Below are 22583 nucleotides of genomic sequence, written 5' to 3' on the forward strand. Positions count from 1 at the left end.
CATGAGTTTGAAAACTTGTGGTGGTTTTGTAGCTATGTCTCCACATTCTTTGATCCAGCTCCCCTCGAGAGGTGGCGCTTAGTCTCAATCTAGGGAAAGAGCAAAACGTAGCTCTCCCCACCCGGCTTCCTGAGGGGGAAAATACTAAATGTTTACTTCCCTGTATGGTGCCAACTGATCTGTAGACCATGCATCTACCTTCCCATCTGCTTGCAAAAGAAGTTGTGAAGAAAAGCATAAAGAACATACTTTTTGGTTAAGCCTGATTTTAAGATTACAGCAAATAGTGTGCTTAAGAAGTTGTTTCTCAGACTGGGAGACAGTGTATAGCAGTGGGATAAAGAGCTGGAGAACTTAGATTTAGGCCCTGGATTCTCAAAACCATATATAGACCCATCCATATTCAAATATTCGTAGAAGACAAAAACATACTATGGTCTTACTGTTTCCCCTCAAATTTCATATGTTGACATCCTAACCCCCAAAGATGATGGTATTAGGAAGTGAGGCCTTTGGGAGGTACTTAAGGCACAAGGGTGGAAACTTCAGGAATGAAAGAGACCCCACAGAGATCCCTAGCTCTTTTCACCATGTGAGGACATGGCGAGAAGGCCTTGGCTCCAAACCAGGAAGAGGGCCCTCACCAGGAAGCAACAATGCTGGTGATGTGGTCTTGGAGTTCCCAGCCACCAGAACGCTGAGAAATAAATTTCCGTTATTTATAAGCTAAAAAAAAAAAAAAAAAGAGGTGGCGCTTAACTTCCCTGCCATTAATTTTGGCCTGGACCAATTTCTGGTGGAGTGGTGAGGTATCATACTGAGATTAGGCTATAAAATGACTGTGGCTTCTGCCTTGGGTTGGCTCTCTTATTTCCTCTCTCTCTCTCTCTCTCTGTCTCTGTGTGTGTGTGTCTCCCTCAGTCATAAGGAGACTCAAGCAGCCTATGGAGAGGCCCACGCGGCAAGGAACTGAGGCTTGCAAGCAACCATGTGAACAAGCTTGGAATTGGATCTTCTGAAGCCTGCCAAGCAGCACACTGAATGAGTTTGTAAGTAGATTGTCTCTCAGCTGAGCCTTTGAATGAGGGCAGCTCAGCCAGCAGCTTGACTGCAACCTCTTGAAAGGCTTGGAGCCAGAACCACCCAGATATGCCACTCCTAGATTCCTGACCCACAGAACCTGTGAGATAATAAAAAGTGTGTTGTTTTAAGTTGCTAACTTGGGATAATTTGCTATGCGATAATAGATAACCAATACAAGTCTCCCAAACTTTAAAGGCTTTTCTGATGAGTGGTGGTGATATTAACAAAGGTGGGGGGGGGGGGTTTTGTTTATTTTTTGTATTTTGGAGTTTTTTTGGAGGGGGGCAGGGAGGTGGTTGCATAATGAAACTAATGCAGTGTGTCAATGGAAGATGTGCATAACTCTGAGAACCAATATTACTCAAAAAAATGATCAACACATGATGTTACAAAGTCATGCATTAGTAAATGAGTCCTTCAAAGACAGACCAGTACATTTTAATGTAACAAGAGTATATGGTTTTTACACTGCAACTCACCTTTAAGAAATTATCACTTGAAAAAAAAAGAAAGAAATTATCACTTGCTGAATGCTGGTATAAGATTAAAGAATAATATCCACAATTATCAGGAAAGACTATTAAAATACTCTCTTTACAGCTACACATCTGTGTAAGGCTGGATTTTCTTCACATATGTCAAACAAACCAATGTACTGTGACAGATTAAATTCAGAAGCAGATATAAGAAATCAGATGTCTTCTATGAAACTAGACATTAGAAAGATTTGCAAAAAATGAAAACAATACCACTCATCTCACTACATTTTTCTTTGGGGGAAATAGTTATTTTTCATAGAATATGTTATTATTTTATTTTAAGATGAATTGTATTAGTTATATATTGCTGTGTAACAAATTACTCTGAATTTCAGCAGCTTAAAACAGTAATTTTTTTTAATTAAATTTATAATTTAAAAAATTTTATTTATTTTTGGTTGCGGTGGGTCCTCTTTACTGCCGGTGGGCTTTCTCTAGTTGCCGTGAGCAGGGGCTACTCATCTTTGCAGTGTGCAGGCTTCTCACTGCAGTGGCTTCTCTTGTTGTGGAGCGTTGGCTCTAGGTATGCAGGATTCTGTAGTTGTAGCACACGGGCTCAGTGGTTGTGGCTCACAGGCTCTAGAGCACAGGCTCAGTAGTTGTGGCGCACAAGCTTAGTTGCTCCGTGGCAACTGGACCAGGGCTTGAACCTGTGTCCCCTGCATTGGCAGGAGAAGTCTTAACCACTGTGCCACTGGGGAAGTCCAAAACAGTAAATATTATCTCACCATTTCTTGGGCCAGGAATCCAGGTGTGGCTTAGTTGGGTACCTCTGGCTCAGGGTCTCTCACAAAGCTATAATCAGAGAGTCAGCAGGGCTGCAGTAATCTTAAACCTTGACTGGGAGCGGGGGGATTCCTCTCAGCTCACTTATGTAGCTATTGATAGAACCCAGTTCCTCACTGCTGTTGGCCAGAGATATCAATTCCTTGCCACATGGATCTCTTCATAGGACATCTCACAACATGGCAGCTGGCTTCCCTCAGAGAGATTGAGAGACAGAGAGAGCAAGCAAGGCAGAAGCCACAGTCTTTTTGTAACCTAATCCTGGAAATGACATCCCATCGTTTCAGCTGTACTCTGTTTTTTGAAAGAAGTCTATAAATCCAGGCAGCAAATCAAGGGGAAGGGATTTCCCAGGGGCATGAATATCAGGAGGTAAGGATCACTGGGGACCATCTTAGAGGCTGCCTACCATATGAATTAATAAATATTTTATAAATGTATTAATATTAATTTCTAGTAAAGTATATCAGTAGGTACAACTCACATAAACAAAAGCTTTTTGGGGTCTTCAATAATTTGTGAGTGTAAACAGGTCTTTAATAAAGTGTTGAGTGTAAACAGGTTTGTGTTCTGGTAATACAAATTTTGGCTTCCCACATGGTAAAGATTCAGGGCATTATTCAAGAGTTGATGATACATGTCTTATTCTTATTATTATGCATAGCTATAAACTCTTTTCCCCCAAACAACAGTATTTGTAATAGCATTACAAGATACACAAATGCATATTGAAATATAGTCATATGTATCTATACACTGGGTGTAATATCAAGATTTATAACTACTCAGTATACTGTATATTAATCATATACCCATGAATACTTCATTTTTGAAAATTTAATAATATTTATTCAGTATATTAAGTGCTTAGATTGTCAGCATTCAATAATTGGTGATTTTATTTTATTATTATTTTGTTCAGCAGGTGTTTTGAAAACTCTGAACAAAGAATAGTATCAGAGTTAGGGATTTGTTAAGTTTCTACCAGGAAATAATTTAAGCCAACGTTTAGATGTGATTGCCATGGAACAGAGTTTAATGAAAAAAGGGTAAAGTACGGGACTTTGGAGTGTGGAGAAAAAGGGAGAGGAAGAAGGAAGAGAAGACAGAGAATATCCAGGTAAATAAAATAGGGAATTATCTTATGAAAGAAAAAGGCTATCTTAACAAGTATGGGCCATCAATAGCATTACCTACTGTAAAGTTTAAAAAGGCTGAAGACTGAGAAAAGGCTTAGAGTTGGTGATGGAGACTTTAAAGAAAATCCCCCACAGGGCCAGAATGCAAAGGATTAATCTAAGTAGGAAGTAAGAAAGCTGAGAAAGCAAAGGGAAGAGAAAACTTCGGTAACAAAAGTTGCAAGATCTAAGGAACAGAGAGATCTCAATACCTGTCTTCTTCCTGTTTGCTACTTTAAGCATTGAACAATTTTAGCAACGGCCTGCTTTCTGTATACAAACCAAGAAGGGCCAATTTTGAAATGTATTCGTTTTTATATTTTTAAAACCGAATGGTTTAATGAACTAAGCTTTAGAAATTTTGCTGTAAGAATTGTTCTTTTTTTTTTTTCTTGCCAGTATTCTACAGGTACATCCTTGATTTCCCTGTACTGTGCCCTAATTTTTGGTTTTCATCCTGGGGAAAGTACAGCTACAAACATATGTAGTGATTATCTGTGATAATGTAGCTGAGTTGCTAAGGTCAGACACTCTCAAAGTTTTGAAGATCTCTATTTCAACTCCCTCACTTCACTGATTAATAAATTTGAGTTGAGGGATTAAGTGACTGGTAGTTCCTACAGGGAGTCAGATCAAGCCTGACACTGATGTCCCAGGGTCTCTTGACTTCTAATCCTGGGGTCCCTTATTCACGTCATATCATACTACATTACTTTTTTAATGATTTTTCCAGAATTATTACTGGTGTGATTTCACAAAAACTTGATACTTTAGGTTGGGGAGTGGATCGAGGGTCAAGAAACCTCTGAAAAATAAGGGTTACTGGGTTGACAAAACTTAAAAATGTCAGCTTTTGGGGTTAAATCTTTCTGTGGATACTATTGTTGGGCTTTCTCCCTAAATCCATCATCCATTTTCTTCAACATAGATGCCTAGCAGGACCGCTCTCCCTGGAGCCTGCGTTTCCCTCACAAATGAAGCAACCGCAGTCAGCACCATTTGCTCTTCTCCACAGGCAGTTCCGAAGCCCTGGGGCCTGAGTGTCTCCGATTTTAGGCATAAGTGCAGTTCTCTGGGTTGGCATTTCAATCTCAAAGGGCATGCGAGGTTGGGGGAGGGGTGAGGTGGAGGAGAAGCCAAGACAACCGCTGGGTGCCTGCACCACATCCGACCCTAGGGGGTACATTTGAACAGGGCCTGAGGACCGCAATACCGACTCCAGTGGTTCGAGAACCCCCTAGGACCGGGCGACTGGAATCTGTCCCAGGCGTCCTCCGCCCCCGCCCCTCTTCGCTGCGCTGCATGCGTGGCGCGTTGACGTCACACGTCAGGGCGCTGTGCCGCCTGGCCGGTGAGAAGCCACCCCAAGGTCTCCAGTCACAGATGTGTGAAAGCGGGAGGAGCCGGTTCTGAGGTGCCCGTTCGGCGCTGGGTGAGGAGGCAGTGTTGGAGGCGAAGGCTGAAGCCTAGAGGCCGGCGAGGGCCCACGGGGGATTCAAGGTAGTGGCTGAATGCCGTTGTGAGTTGGCGGCCTGCCCCGTGCCGCGTGACCTGCACGTGCTCGGAGTGCACCTGGGGCACCGCAGCCTCGTCCTGCACTTCCGGGAGAGCCGGTCCAGGTGAGGACAGCCTGCCGTGCGCCGAGCACCAGGCCGCCGCGGGGCCAGCCTCGCTGAGAGCGGCCCCGGTGATGGAAACAAAAAGGGGTCTTCTTTTTTATACTGGGGAAGGATGAAAATTGAATCCAGAGATTTTGAGCTACGGAGAAGTTACACTATCAGCCTGAAGGTAAACTCTGTGTAAAATAAAGGTGCCAAGTTTTTTAAAACTTAATGATTTTGCCCCAGAGGTGAAGCGATAACGGTTTAGCGCGGTATACATCCCTGACTTCTCAGGTGTTTCTCATTACCTCATGGGCGTTCTTCCGTGACATTCCAGTGTAAAGTGGTGGCCCAGTCATGTCTACATATCGCTCAGTTTCATTTCCGTTATGGCATTTAGTACTACATGGGATGTGACCTCATTTAGTTGCTGCCTCTTCTCCAACTGTAATGCAGGCTCCATGCGAGCGGCAGTCCCTTGTGTTTTATGTACCACTGTCCCCAGTTTCTTGCACGGTGTCTGACGTGTTTCTCAAATAAAATCTTTTCGGACTTTGGCCACCCACTGTTGGCGCCCTTTCTCTTGCTTGCATAGAGGACGCTGTGTTACTGCTTTTATAATATTTTATTGCAATTGTCTTTGAAAGTGTTTTATATTGCCTGCTCCTTTATTTAGATGAAGGATTCTTTTTGTTCATTTCTGTGTCCCAGGTCCCTGGTGTACAGTGGACACTCAGATTTCAGTTGAAAAGGTGAAAGCCATCCATGATAAAATTTCTGATCATATGAACCTTTTTCTAAGTTTCTTAGACCATCTTGGAATATTTCTCCTATTGTTACTCTCATTTTTCTTTCTGCTCTTGAAAGTCACTCACTCCAACTAAGAGAGGCAATATGCTGGTGAAGAGAATTCAGAATTTTGAAAGGAGAATCCAGATAGGAGAATCTAGACAAGAGCCCTTGCTCTGCCACTTTCCTCGTTTGGGGATACGTTCTAAATTCCTCAGAGCCTGGTTCATCATTTGCAGATAGATAGCAATACTTATGTACGGTCCACAAAACCATTCTATTTTCTATCTTTAAATAGAATCTGAAAAAATAATCTGGCTTTACTGTATCCTTCAAAGGAAAAAACAAAGCTTGATTTTCCAGTCTTCTAACTGCCTAAATAACGCATATTAGACATTTAGCTTTGGACTGGATAGACTTGTTCGTGTGAAAGTTGAGTAATAATTACAAATTAAGCAGATGCGATTTAAATCATTGGTCAAGAGGACTTCATTTTAAAATAAAGGGCATTGTTATTATAATTGTACAGTTTATCACACTTTTAACTTAGAATTATTTTTGTACACATATCTTAGAAATATTTAAGAGGATTGGTTGGTACTGGCTGAACATAAATGTAGTCTCATAGCAAGTTTACATAAATTTGCTTATGGTGAATTATATCTTGTCTGGGCTTAGCTTTAAAGATGTGTCATCAACTTGTTGTCCAAGTGTTGGGTCAAAGAAAGAGTGGGATGCATCCTTTGGTGTTTTCATATTTAGCTCTGTTGGGTGAACATCACAGCTTTCTTTTTTACAATTATGCAGAATTACATGGAATCACCAGTTTTCTTTTTCATTATGTTTGAATATTATTGTTTTAACCAGGGAGATCTGCTTAAGTATCTAGGCAGTTAAGCTGTACGTTCTATGTCTATAAGGGAAGGGACCAAAATACAAAATCTGTATTTTTAGTCATGCCTTCAGAAGTTACAGCATAAAGTAGATAAATCTGAGGCTCTAACCAAAGGCCGTAAAAATATGTGGACTATGGGTACTTAAATGTGTTTAATATTGTTATTCTTGAAAGGCTTCAATTTTAGATTACCTGTTTCCAAGGTGGAGATGTCTATCAGAAGATATGTAGCTGCTCAAAACTCTTATTTGCAGTTATAACTACAGATTTGATGAGGGAGATATAAGAAAAAAAGATTTTAGTCTCAAACATAGATTTATAACAAACTTTTATAAGGCTGAAATAAAATTTTTTCAATCAAAAGAATATTTTATATCATTTATAGTTTTTTCAAGTTTATATAGAATACAGTTGTGAAACATTCACCTCGAAATCTGAGCAAGTTACTAATGATAGAAATAGCTTTTCTAGGTCCATAGAAAAATAGCATATAGTTTGATTCTGTTCCACTGGATGTAAGTTCCAGGAGAGCAAGGGTTTTTGACCACTTTATTCACTGCTGTATTCCCAGTGCTGTGCAGTGATGACACATAGTAGGTGCTCAGTAAATACTGAATGAATGAAAGAAGTCCCTTTACCATTATTACTAGAATAGCCTTTAATGATGATTTTTTTTACCAGAGTTGTTACAACAATTTGTTTATCGAGTTATTTCCTTTCATTGTTTTTATTAAATATTGAGAAAAATATATATTTATATATTGCTGTAAGGGATAAAGATTATAGTACTTTATAACTGTACACATGATTAAAGCTTAGAAAAATTACGCTACCATTACCTTCAAAATCCTTACGTGCCTTGTCCAATCCCATCTCTTCATTCTTCCCTCAGAGGTAGTAACTGCTATCCTGAATTTTATGTTTATAGTTCCCTTGGTTTTTTTTCTCTATAGTTTGGCCACATATATATGTCCTCCTAATATATTGCTTAGTTTTGAGTGGTTTTTAACTTCATATAAATGAAATCATGCTCTGCTTTTTTTTCCTGTATCTTGCTCTTTTCTCATTTAAAGTTATTACACGGTTGAGATTTATACGGGATGTTGCATGTAGCTATAATTCATTCATGTTTACTGCTGTAGAGTTACCATTATGGGTATGTTATAATTTATTTATGAATTCTGTAGTTAAAGAATGGATGTTTGGGTTGCTTACAATTTCTTGATATTACGGTTAGTGCAGCAGTGAACATTCACATGGCCTGAGTCTTCCATTGTAAAGGAGGCCTTTGCAGTTCCTTCCAGCTGGCTTCTGTGTCCTCCTAACAGGACCCCATTAATCTTCAAAAAGCTTTCTTCCTTTCTGGCCTGAGATCTTATTGCTTCTTCTTGTACTTCTGTTGCTGCAGACTGATGTCAGCTACTTCTTCAAGGAGTCCTGGTTCATGATAAGGCGGAATTATATTAGAGCCCAGAATCTGGGTGCTAGGAGTGCTGTTTTCTACTGAGCTGGCAATGTTTCTGCTTGTTTCAGTCTATACAGCTAGAAAAAATGTATTTTTAAAAATCATGAGTTTATGATGATATATAGTCAATTCTGTTTAATATTACTGTTTTACTTTGTTCTTTGATTTTATAATTAGGTCTTTTTTTCTCTTATTCTGAAATTCTTGATTCCTAACATTATTAATCCCAAAATGTGTTTATACTGCATTATGAGGAAAATAATTTCAAATAACAAAACCAGTATCAGTGCTTCCAAGAAAATGACTGAATGAAATCTAAAATATCTTTCTAGTTCTTTTTATCCTTGGGATATTCTGATCTGTGTTCTAACGTGACTCAAAAAACCTCTAATTTGAAAAGATAAATGCACCCCAGTGTTCACAGCAGCACTATTTACAATAGCCAAGACATGGAAGCAATCTAAATGCCCATTGACAGATGAATAGATTAAAAAAAAGGCATGAATAGATAAAAAAAAAGGTATATACATACGGTGGAATATTAGCTGTGTAAAAGAATGAAATAATGCCATTTGCAGCAACATGGATGGACCTAGAAATTATCACACTAAGTGGAGTACATCAAAGACAAATATCATTTGATATCACTTATATGTGGAATCTAAAAATCTGATACAAATGAGCTTATTTACAAAATAGAAATAGACTCACAGACATAAAAAACAAACTTATGATTACCAAAGGGGGAAGGTTGGTGGGGGCAGAGGGATAAATTAGGAATTTGGGATTAACAGATATATACTACTATATATAAAATAGATAACAAGGGTCTACTGATATAGTCAGTATCTTCTAATAAGCTATAATAGAAAAGAATCTGAAAAAGAACATATATGTATATCTGAATCACTTTGCTATACACCTGAAACATTGTAAATCAACTATACTTCAATTTAAAAAAAAAGTCATTGCAGCACTATTTACAATAGCCAGGACATGGAAGCAACCTAAATGCCCATCAACAAATGAATGGGTAAAGAAGATGTGGCATATATATACAATGGAATATTACTCAGCTATAAAAAGGAATGAGATGGAGCTATATGTAATGAGGTGGATAGACCTAGAGTCTGTCATACAGAGTGAAGTAAGTCAGAAAGAGAAAGACAAATATTGTATGGTAACTCATATATACGGAATCTAAAAATGGTACTGATGAACTCAGTGACAAGACAAGAACAAGGACGCAAATGCAGAGAATGGACTGGAGAACTCGAGGATTGGGGGGGCAGGGGGTGGAGGGGAAGCTGGGACGAAGTGAGAGAGTAGCATAGACATATATATACTACCAGCTATAAAATAGATAGCCAGTGGGAAGTTGCTGTATAACAAAGGAGTTCAACTCGAGGATGGATGATGCCTTAGAGGACTGGGACGGGGAGGGTGGGGGTAGTCGAGGTAGGGAGGGAATACAGGGATATGTGTATAAAAACAGATGATTGAACTTGGTGTACCCCCAAAAAATATACTAAATAAATAAATGAAAAAAAAATTTCAAAAAAAAAAAGATTTCAAAAAATAAAAATAAAAAAAATAAAAGTCAAGCAAAATAAATCATTTTTAGGTCTTATAACCAATTTGATATACAGCAAATTTTTTCCAATTTGTTTTCAGTTTTTAGTTAGGGATTACTTTTTACAAGTAAATATTATGAAAAGTTTTACATGTATATTCTTTTTTTAATTTAATTTTTAATTTTTAAAATTTTTTAATTTTTAAAATTTTTATTGGGGTATAGTTGATTTACAATGTTGTGTTAGTTTCAGGTGCACAGCAAAGTGAATCTGTTATACATATACACATATCCATTCTTTTTTAGATTCTTTTCCCATATAGGCCATTACAGAGTATTGAGTAGAGTTCCCTGTGCCATACAGTAGGTCATTAGTTATCTGTTTTATATATAGTAGTATGTATTACATGTGTATTCTTTTGATCTCTACTGCATCATATATTTTCATTTACTCATTTATCAATACTCAATCCATGAACTTGCTACACATTTATTTTCTATCCTCAGATATCTAGAATAATAGACTGCAGTTAATCTACTCAGTATTATTTAGCCAAAAAAGTGTAAAGAAAAATCAAAGACAAATGTTCTCAGTGTATCTATTTTCTAGTTCCTATGAACTCATCTTGAATTAATTCAGTTAATTATTTAGGTTATGTCACTGTCATGGGTAAAATAAATTAAAATGTAGTGCTTTGTATGTGGGGAAAAAAAAGTTTTCTTCCCATAGTGTTTGATAAACATTATGTGTGTGTATGTGTATGTAATATGTCTTAAGTGTTTTACATTTACACATCAGTTAATTGACTCCATGATGAATTTGTTAATGATAAAAATTTTCATCCTGCCTAAGACATATGTAACCAATATGATTATATTCATTCAGGAAATATTTTTGTAAAATTGTAAAAGCATGTGGAAGCATTATCTACATATTGGGAATATAGCCTTGAGCCAACCAAAGACCCTGAGCTCATGAAGTTTATATTGTGGTGCAGGAAACAGACAACAACACATCTGGCCTTTCCAGCGTCCTAGCATGTAACCAACCTCAGCAGTTCCCAAAGTTGGGTAGCAATGCTAATGTTGCTAATTCTGTTCCCTGTGTGGCCTGTCACTTTACTGTAACTATTTGAAGGCTTTCATCGGGTTTTATTGTCTACTCCATATTAATGGTACCCAACTGGAATGGTAGAATATAGTTATTAAATAATTTTTAAGAAGAAGCAAAATGTTATATCTATTTTGAAACTTCTTTGAAAATCTGGATTTACAAGATACTTAGTAGGTATTTATTTTTTGTGTGAAAAAGATGATTATTTACTTTACAGACGAATTTATCTAGGGTTAGTTACTTTTAAAGAATAAGTTCCCTTACTACATTTCAAATGTTTCAATTTACAAACATCCTACTTACATGCAAGCTGCCTCAAAATCATATTAGAATTTATTTTATAAGTATGGAGTACTCAATTATGAGCTGTAAAGAATAACAACTAAAGGTAGCCATTGACATTATTTCATCTAACTTTATCTGTAATAATCTAAGATGCATAAAGGATATAGATATAAAATATGATTAAATAAAAACCAAAATATTATCAGATATGATCACAAAAGTAAGTGTGGCAAGGCAGGATTTGTTTTACTTATCACCCCCTGCCCTTTTCCATCACTCCTCTTGCAGAGAGAGGGACATTAAGAAAGAAAAGACAAAAAGAATTTTGTTGGCATAATTAACATAGAGTCAGTTAATCTTGAAGTGTGGGAAATACTAACATGATATGTTTTTCTTGTAGATTTGTTAGTTTTATAGGATACCTTGGAGGGTGAGAACGGATGGAAAGATAACTGGGTAAAACAGTTTTGGAAGCTAGGACATTGGGGGTGGGCAGGTGGGAAAAAGAATTTGGGAGTTGATAGGAGTAGAGAACGTAGAAGACCAGAGATAGAAGGTCCTAACGGGTGTTACTCTGGTAGACTCTGATAGCCAAGTATCTTAATGGGACAAATAAAGCTTTCATTTTCTTACAGACTCCCAGTTTGTGCGTTCATCCTTATCTAATAATATTTTCTTTCTGGCAATACATTTCACTTTCCAAATTTTAAGGGTATAATTATCTTAAGCATTAGGTTTATGCTGGAGGAAAGCAGGTTCTGTTAAGGTTCAGAGAGGTGGTTGTGCTGTGATGGAGAGTATTCTCAGGCAGATAAGGACTAAGGACAAAGTGAAAGCTGGGGATCTGGCAGGCTCCGCAAGCTAGAGGAATCCTTTGATGAACATTTCTCTTTCCCTGACAGTTTCCCTAAATAGACTTCCAGTAGCCAGTTTTATGCTTGCTGAAGAAATCCATCTAGCTACGGTTAATTATAAAGGCTTCAAATTAAGATGGGATTTGAGTTAACCAACTCAGCTTATCCACACTAAAATATAACCATGCAGTCAATCAAGCCTGCAGTTCTTCCCAGGTTTGATCAGGGGAAGGTGATGGTCATCTGAAATGGGAGAGCACTGTAAGGGACACAGAGGAAGGAGAAAGAAAGGTTGAGATTTTAAAGAAGGCAAAACAAAGACTTCAAGATTTTGCCTGGGTCTGACCTAGTGATCCTCATTTGGGTGAAGGAAAAACAACCTTTTCAGAAGTCTTTCTGAGTTAACTGCTGGGTGTTTCTTTTTCACTTGGCATCAAATGTGAAGCATTTCTTTTAAAGTGTATGCCAGCTTTTTTCAAAGGGAGCTTTGTTCTCAGATGATCCAATAATTGAAGTATCACTGCAGAAATTGGGACAAAATTCAATTCATATTGCAGAACTTCTTAGTGTGCTTCATTTTCCAATCCCATTTCTCCTCCGCTTCTGCCTCCAGACACACTCTTCCTCCTCACTGCCAGAGTGATTTCAAAGGATTCTGTAACAAGTTCTCAGGGGTCCATTGTGCAGTAACAGAATTCCGGCAGGTTCTGTCCTTGCCTGCTTTTCTGAGTGGAAGGCTGCCGTCATCCCTCATTAATGGTAGAGTAGGACAAGCAGTGCCCAGACCTGCAAGCTTGCCATGAGCTAGGAACCCAAGCAAGAACTCAACATGCCAATCAAACCTGTTGGGTGGATATCTGGGCAGGTGTTGAAGAACTTTTCTGGAAGAAGTATGCACAATCTTCTTGTAAAGGGGATATGGGTGTGGAAACAGGGAATTAAATCCCCATCGTGGACCTACAGTGTTCCATGCTTTTTGGAATTATGTTTAGGGGATTTTTAGTTAAGCTTTTTTTAACCCCCTAATTTCTTTTTGTCTTAGTTGAGGGGATCCAGAAAGTAATCATGGACCTTATAGATGAGTTTAAAGATGAATTCCCTACCATCCTAAGATTATCACAGTCTAATCAGGTAATGTGATTTTATAACTTTGAAAAGGATTATAAAAAGTATATTGTATTTTTAGTATCATACCAATTATTTTATTTGTGATTTTGAGATTGGTACTTGAAGCTTAGGAAAACATTACTTTCACCTCAGAAAAACACCATTTCAGCTCTTACTCATTGGGACAAGTCTATGGAAAGCAGAAAGATTGTGGACAAAGAAGTGTGGTAGATAGATAAATTAAGGACAGTCACTCTACCATTACATTGGAAATCTAGAACTTTCTCATAGATACAATTGCAGTATAGTTTACTTAAGATTTGCTTAATGTAAAATCAGAAAAATACCTAGATATACTTTAACTAAATCTGAGGCAATTCAGTAAGTGAAAAAACATAACTAAGTTATAACAGTGGAAAGATAAATATGGCATGGGTGTGTTGTGTGTTTTAATGTGGAAAGAAAATAGTGATACAAATTTTAAAAAAAGTATATGTGCATATGTTTTAAATATCTGTTGCAAAAAGGATTTTAGATAAAATATTGGGTGTGGAAGGAGATAGGTAGAGAATTGTAAAGACATTTGGTCAGGAAAAAGTAACATCTTGTTTCGGGGACACATATAACCTAAGTTACTCAAAAGTACACAACTCTTACTGGAAAAGTGTTGTTTTAGTTATTTTGGCCACAGTTGAAATAGACTGTGTTGTAAAGTTATATGGTACAGTAACAACGTACCTATCCAGAAATCAGACTTTTGGCAATGTCAACAATAGGAAAATAGCTAAAACCTGGAAGTAAACAAAAAAGCATTCTGAGTAACATAGTAATCACAAAGTCTGTATATTTCATTCCATAGGAGAGGTTTTTGAGCTACCTTTAACCATTATTCTAGACAACCAGGCATTAGACATTTAATAAATACTTTGGCTGGAACTGGGAAGAAGGAATACAGAGATTAAACAAGACAAGGTTCCTTCAGTCAGTGAGCTTAATCTAATGGAGACAGTTATAAGCAAGTAATGACAATGGAGTATGGTAAGAGGCATATACAATTTAGAGGAAGGAATGACTCTACATAGGGTAGTCAGAGAAGATTTCATGGAGGAAAGGTGCTTAAACTGGGTCTCAAAGGATGAATAGGAGTTTTCAAGGTGAAGAAAGGGATAAGGTAAATGGGTAAGAACAGGAAAAAATAATCCAAAGGAAGCAGTGTCATGCCAAAAAAGTATGAAACATCATAGCATGTTTCCAGAATGTCAAGTAAATTTGAATAAATGGCCTCAGTCTTGGGTCTAGACTTTGGGAAGGGGTAATACTGAAATGTATCCGGATGCACAGTGGTAAAATGGCATTTAGATGGTGGTTGGCTAAGTAGGAGAGTGTAAACCTTAAAAGTTCTAGAGGGCAAATGGGGTTATGTGATTCCATATCTTAGTCTTGGTGTCTAGTTACTTCCCCTTTTAGTATTCCCCTAGTCTTGGTATAAATTATTCTGAAACATGAGAGACTTTTCTTGGCTATGCCCTGGAGTATTAAGCAAAGAGATGCTTGATCTAGGATGTAAAATGGTAAAGGCCAGCACAGTAGTGGCAGTAATTATTGAGGAAACCCCCAGGTAAAGCCAAGGAAGCCTGGGCCTGGAAAGCCCTCTTGTCCTTCCAAGTTGTGATTCTCCCACCATTGCCAACATTAGAGAAAGTGGGTTTTATTTAATCAAAGTTGCAACTTTCTTTACAACTTCCTTCATCTCTTCCAACCTTCTGCATGGCCTCATAATCACTAGAGCCATAAGTATGCTTTATGGTGAACTAGATTGATATCCTGATCCCCAAAGAACTCTAAGTTCCTATTTCCAACTCATTGAAAAGAATATAAACATAAAGTTACTTTATTTCTCGTTTACAGAACACATTGTTCTTTTTTCCCCCCACCATTTACTTGGAAGAATGTGTTGCAGAGATTGGCAGGAAACCTGAGTAGTTAGGGAATATTGTAACACATTTAAGTTATTTGCTCTTCAAAAATATCCAGAAAACAAGACTAATACTCTGTTCTTAACTAGATTATTTTTAAAGGTCAGATTATAAATGTTGCATATTTTATTATTTCTAGTATGGTCCATAGTTCCCAAACATACTGAAAAGAATGGTTTTAAGACTACTTAGAAAACTTTATTAATTGGGTTGTATTTTAAATCTCTAAATTTTGTGATTGGTATTTAAACCTTTTTTTTTTTTTTTTTTTTTTAATTTTAGGCACTTATTTGGGGAAAAGCCATGTAACTGGCCTGGAGGGAAAAAAAAAAAACGATTTAAAGATTTGATGGGAGTGATGGTGGAATTTTTATGGAGGAATACACCCAGAATAATGGTTATTAAATAGTTCTTCATGGCCAAAGATTTTGAAGGACATTTTATTTTTCTGGGACTGGGGGAAGTTAATTTTAGAATTTTGACTTGAGGTCCTGGCTTCTAAGGTCTTGCACTTCCTCCCTTCTAAACAGCCCAGACCCTAATACCCTCAGTATCTACATCTTTTAGTAAAAAGTAACTTTATAAGGTTTACACTTGCAAATTACAAATGATTTCCATATGAGAACTTTAAAATATTAAACCTTTGAATTTGAATGAATAAAAAAATAAAAGCTACAATTAGGGAATTAAAATTTTTTAATTCAGATGATCTTTACTTGAACGAGAGAAATCTTTAACGGTAATTAGGGACAATTTTGTGGGTTTTAATTATGGAAGGTGGTTCTGCATTTTATTCTGTAATTATCTTGCACTTAAGTGTATAATACAAAATTGAGGACTGTAGACAGAGCATATTAGAATCCATGCAAAAATTTGGCTTTTACATCCATAGATATATTTTCCTGAACTCTATGCTTTCTTTTTTTTCTGTTTTTTTAAACATGTGGAACAAAAACTGTTGGTGTTACTAAACCAGGTTTCTTTGCCCAATATGCTTCAAAGCCTAATGCTGAGACACTGAGGTTTGCAGCAGAGAAAGGGTTTATTCACAAGGCAGCCAAGTGAGGAGACAGGAGAACAAATCTCAGATCCACCTCCCTGAAGGCAGGGGGCTTGGATTATTTGTGGGTGAAGAGTATAGGGTGGTCAGAGCTGAAGACAAAGGTGTTTGGAGGCAGGAAAAAGGTGGGGTAATGTCTGCTTTCTGCAGGCATATCTGAGGTACATGCTTCTTCACAGGATGTATGTGCAGAAAATGTGGGTGTTAGCATGATCTGAGGGTGGAGCTTTTGGCCCTCAGATGTCAAAAGGTCACCCATTGCACACTTGAGCAGGCCCAGTTGAATGGTTGTGATCTTGACCAGTTTCAACTGGGCAAGATTAGCTCCATGTTTCTGAAGCAGCCATTACTATAGCCACCCGTATGTCAGAGGTGTTATCTACAGGGGGTGATTAAAGGAATCTTGTGATATACAGTATTTGTCTAAGCTATGTGAAGCTTGGAAGGTAGGCAGTTTGTAGGAACAATTAAGGCGAGAGCTTGATCAGTGAATGCAGATTACAAGCAGAGGGGTTTTTAACACGCCTTTCCCATATCTGCTGCTGTTCTGTAAGACAAGCTAAAGAATTGCTGTTAGTCACCAGTTTCTGTTAACCCTATGGGGCACAGTTTCAGAATGAGCTTTTTAACCTTATGGGTCATGGTTTCACTGGGGATGCACCAGTGATGTCTGGAAATTACTTGTATTGGTATTGGGGTTTCAAAGTATAATGAGAATTGTAATTATAATGTAGAATTATAATTAGAGTGTTCTATAATTTGGTTTTATTTTTGTTTTTGGTGAGTTGTTTCTTGTGGGACACTATCATTGTGAAAATTTGCAGAACACATTGTGCACTGAAATCTTTCTGGGTAATTTCTAATTTAATGTTTGTTATATTTTCCCGATATTTATCAGTATTAACTTGTTATATTTTTCTGTTTTCATTCATTCATTTAAATAAATATATTTATAGAGCTCCTACTACATGCCTGACACTATTCTAGGAAAGATCAGTGAGCCAAATGAATATAAAACACTGCTGCCCTAAAACTTATATCCTAAAAAAAAACCTCGTCAAGTAGAAAAATAATAAACAAGGCAAATAAACTATATATTATGTTAATGGTAGGTCTTAAGGAGAAGAAAACATATAGCAGAGAAGGGATATGAAGTATAGGGGTAGGGATAGGGAGAACAGTTGATGGGAAAGGTTAGGTGACCAAGAGGGTCTTAGTGAGAAAGTGTTTCTTTTTTTTAATAAATAATATTTTTTTATTTTTATTTTTGGCTGCATTGGGTCTTTGTTGCTGTGCGCAGGCTTTCTCTAGTTGTGGCAAGTGGGGGCTACTGTTTGTTGTGGTATGCAGGCTTCTCAGTGCGATGGCTTCTCTTGTTGAGGAGGATGGGCTTTAGGTACACGGGCTTCAGTAGTTGTGGCTCGGGGACTCTAGAGTACCAGCTCAGCAGTTGCGGCACACAGTCTCAGTTGCTCTGTAGCGTGTGGGATCGTCCTGGACAGGGATCGAACCTATGTCCTCTGCATTAGCAGGCAGATTCTTTTTTTTTTTTTTTTAATTTTTATTTATTTATTTAGGCACACGGGCTTAGTTGCTCCGTGGCATGTGGGATCTTCCTGGAGTTGGGATCGAACCCGTGACCTCTGCATTGTCAGGCAGATTCTTAACCACTGCACTACCAGGGGAGTCCCGAGAAGGTGATTCTTGAATTAAGACTTGAAGGAAGTATCTACCTCCTAGAGTAATGAAAATTAAAAAAATAAATAAATGGGATCTAATTAACACATTATTGACTGGGGGATTTTTGTAGAAACTAATGCCTGTGGCCATAATATGTCTCCTTTACACAGCAAAGGAAACCATAAACAAAACAAAAAGACAACCCTCAGATGGGGAGAAAATATTTGCAAATGAAGCAACTGACAAGGGATTAATCTCCAAAATATACAAACAGCTCATGCAGCTCAATATGAAAAGAAAAACCCAAAAAACCAAAACCAAAACCCCAAAACAACCCAATCAAAAGATGGGAAGATCTAAATAGACATTTCTCCAAAGATAACATACAGATGGCCAAGAAGTACATGAAAAGATGTTCAGCATCACTAATTGTTACAGAAATGCAAATCAAAACTACAATGAGGTATCACCTCACATGGGTCAGAATGACCATCATCAAAAAGTCTACAAACAATAAGTGCCAGAGGTGTGGAGAAAAGGCAACCCTCCACACTGTTGGTGGGAAAGTAAATTGGTGCAGCCACTATGCAGAACAGTATGGAGGTTCCTTAAAAAACTAAAACTAGAACTATCATATGACCCAGCAATCCTACTCCTGGGCATATACCTGAAGAAAACCATAATACAAAAAGATACATGCGCCACAGTGGTCATTGCAGCACTATCTACAATAGCCAGGACACAGAAGCAACCTAAATGTTCATCAACAGAGGAATGGATAAAGAAGATGTGGTACATATATACAATGGAATATTATTCAGAAATAAAAAAAGAACAAAATAATGCCATTTGCAGCAACATGGATGGACCTAGAGATTGTCGTACTGAGTGAAATCGGACACAGAAAGACAATATATGATATTGCTTATATGTGGAATCTTAAAAAAAGGGGATACAAAATGAACTTATTTACAAAATAGAAGCAGAGTCACGGATGTAGAAAACAAACTTATGGTTACCAGGGGATAAGGGATGGGGGAGGGTTATAGGACTGACATATACACACTACTGTGTATAAAATAGGTAACTAATAAGAACCTACTGTATAGCGCAGGGAACTCAATGCTCTGCAATAGCCTATATGGGAAAAGAAAAAGATCCCATATGGATCTAAAAAAAAAGGAGTGGATATATGCATATGTATAACTGATTCACTTTGTACACCTGAAACTAACACATTATAAATAAACTATACTTCAATTAAAAAAAAAAAAGGAAGTGAGGGAGCAAACCTTGGTGTCCTTGAAGAATCAAATAGCACAATTAGTTCAAAGTCCTTGAGATGGGAGTATACCTAACAAGTTCAATAAGTAATGAAGGAGGGAAAGGGAGAGGAAAAACATGGTGAGGCCAGGGAGGTAAAGAAGAGGCAGTCTTTGTATGACCTTGTAGACCACTGTATATATACTTTGACTTTTACATTGGGTGCATGAGGAGGCCGCTGAAGTGGTTGAGCAGGAAAGCAAGATCTGATCCGATCTGATCTGTTTTAATTGTATCTCTCTGGCTGATGTGTTGAGGAACAGAATGAGAGTAGGCAAGGGTGGAAGCAGGTAGGCCATTGAGGAGGCTAATTTTCAAGTCTGGAGAAGAGATGACTGGCCTATATGCTGGTACCAGGGCTCGTGAGAAGTAGTCAAATTCTGGGACTGTGCAGAGAAAAGAATTAAATAAGATTAGCTGACAGACTGGTTTTGTAGATGTAGGGTGGTAAAATGCTGATGTTACTAGAAATTGGAGTTCAGCATTAAAACTGCTGATGATAGAAAAATGCTCATGGCTCTGGAAAAAAGAAAAGAAAGGGGGAAAGCAGGATATATATTCAAAGAATGGAGCTCAAATAGAGAAATCTGGAGCAGGATTCTTGAATTAGTCTGATTAACTGATGCTAAGTTTCTTTTGGTAAATGGTCTTTAAATGCTTTTGTTTATCTTTGGAGTGTTGGTGGTCGGGAGTTGGACTTTCTTTTCTGACATTTGGTGATATGCTCAGGTGATGACAAGAAAAATCATCTGAATTTTCACACTTTGCAACTGATTCCAGGATGCTTAGGCCAAAGGTCAAAAAATTGAAAAGGGAAAAGAAGGAAATGAGGACTTCTTAATTTGGGTTCAACATTTAAATTTACACATAAGATTTGGTAAGAAAATACATAGCATAGATAGTAGACAAAAAGGAAAAGATGGTAACTCAAAGGGGAAAAACCTTTTATTTTAAAGTTTTCTGCTAGAGCTAATTAAAAAAAATAACTCACTGAAAGTAAGAGTGGATTGGAACCATCATCATAAACCAGTGACTGTTTTTTTTTAAAGTATCGTTTCCCTGCTGTCACCTTTGTATTCCCAGAGCCATGAAGAACCACTGACCATGCACCCCAGTGTCCAGATTTGGTTTTTAATACTATTCTTTTTAAAAGCAATAATGATTTTCTTGGGAAAAAACTGATTTCATGTTTTGTGGCAGGGAAAATAAAAGGAGTAAGAAACATTTTGTTGTTAGAATTAATTCTTTCAGTTATGTAGGAAAGTATGAAAAAAGAAAGGCATTTTAAAAGGGAAGTACAGTCGTCAAATTGTAACCATTTAAGCATTAAAGGGAAATAAAATTGATGCTAATTAGGAACATGTTGAGTCTGTAGGAAAAAGCTGTAAACTCATGAGGAGACTAAAATGAGAAAGAACACAAAGTGCACTAAAGCATTATAATGCACACTTGAATTTTTAAAAATATTGTTTATAATAAATGCTGTATTTTGGTCAACAAATTATGTGAACCTTACAGGAGAGTTTTGATTAACAGATTATTGATTACAAATAGGCTTATTTTTCCACAGAGATAAAAATTTAGAAAGACAATTTTGTAAAAGGGGAAAGTTGAATGGATCAATCTAGTATAATGTTTGGGGGACTGCATCAAGATTGGTTAATAGAAATGCATGTGTAAAGTCAGTGAATCCAGGCCAATATGTACAGTTCACCAAGATTTTGTAAAGGAACTCACAAAATAAGGAGAGGGAAACTACAGAATGTTAGTATTTTGCAACTGAAAAAATGAAGGGTCCCTAAAACACTGAATGACCACATAGACAAGGTTTCACTAAAGGTGGAACTGCACATATCCCACTCCTGTTTGCCCTGGCAGTATGGCCCTCACCTTCTAGTTACAAATTATAATGAGAGAAAACACAGTACAGTTGGGCCTCAGTATCCAGGAATTCAACCCACCTCAGATTGAAAATATTTGGGAAAAATAAATTCCAGGAAGTTCCAAAAAGCAAAACTTAAGTTTGCTGATTTACATAGCACTTACATTGTATGAGATTTTATAAGTAATCTAGAGATGATTTAAAGTATAAAGGAGAATATGCATAGGTTATATGCAAATACTATGCCATTTTATATAAAGGACTTAAGCATCCACGGACTTTGGTATCCTCAGGTGCCCTGGAACTCACTAATCCACCTGGGATGCCAGGGACAATTGTGAATTGTAATGAGAGGTAAAACCAAATTTATTCCAGCTGCTCCACCTTGAGGAGGCGTTGGGAGGAAGAGTCAGTGCAGCAAAGCATAGGGTCACAAGAGAAATTGAATCTGTATGTGCAGGAACTTTAGATAGTGCAGACAATGTGGTTTCTCTTCAAGGTGTGCTTGTAGCCAGTTTAGATAATATCAAGTGATTGCACCTGCATATTCTTTTTGCTTGTTCTATCTACCATATAACTGCTTGTAAGGATTAATGTGCTCTAAAGTGGCTTGGAATTATAGCAACTGTGGTGGAATTAGCAACTGTAGCAGCTCACAATTTAGCCCATCCTCTGCTGTTCTGTTGATCAGGAGGGTTGAGACCACAGGTGGGCTAATGGGACTTTTTCGGTAAAGTTAATAGATTAAGCCACAGTAGGACACCAGGTGTTGCAGAAATACATCTTCATTGACAGGCTAGAACAGCTTTTGGTTATCTCCAATGACAGATGCTGAAGAGGAAGAGAAGTACTAATATTTGATGACAAAAACAGCACTCATAAAATTATGACTTCAGGATAAAAGTTGAGGCATTTTATATAAATATACAGCATGTTAACTCTTCAATATATGATGTTTATTGTAGACCAAAAAATCCAAAAGATGTTTTACACTTACATATTTGTACTCAATAAATAAATGAGATTCAAAGTTGCTTCTTTGTGTTATTAACCAACTCTTTTCCCCAAGTTATATACTGAAAAGCCAGACTAGCTCATAAAATTACTTAAATGAATAATGGAAATTATACTTGTCTGTTGCCTGGAATGCAGTCTAACCACATTGTAAGTAATTTCCCTGTGGTTCACTTTCTGCTAGAACAGAGAAAGAACTACATGTCATGTGTTTTAGAAATGCCAGAAATTTTTTGACAGAATGTTCATAGATTTGAAGTTTTCAGAACTAAAAGTTTTGTAAGCTTGTTGATTAGTATATAGGGTTTTTGTTTTATTTTTCTTTAAACTGTACAGTGCACTGTGTATACATGATATATATTAATATTAAGAATTTAAA

General features: G+C 37.3%; 1 protein-coding gene across 1 annotated transcript in view; it reads left to right on the forward strand.

Annotated features, from left to right (window-relative positions):
* Positions 1–12877: 12877 nt before the first annotated feature.
* The window catches only part of SPATA9 (spermatogenesis associated 9), a 29618-nt gene continuing 19912 nt past the window's right edge, over positions 12878–22583 (forward strand). Inside the window, exons 1-2 of the mRNA XM_057739019.1 lie at positions 12878–13052; positions 13205–13293. Coding sequence (XP_057595002.1) covers positions 12992–13052; positions 13205–13293 — 150 coding nt within the window. The 5' untranslated portion in view covers positions 12878–12991. The remainder of the gene's footprint in view (positions 13053–13204; positions 13294–22583) is intronic.

This window comes from Hippopotamus amphibius, chromosome 1 (genome assembly GCF_030028045.1).
Source record: "Hippopotamus amphibius kiboko isolate mHipAmp2 chromosome 1, mHipAmp2.hap2, whole genome shotgun sequence".
Taxonomy (NCBI): Eukaryota; Metazoa; Chordata; class Mammalia; order Artiodactyla; family Hippopotamidae; genus Hippopotamus; species Hippopotamus amphibius.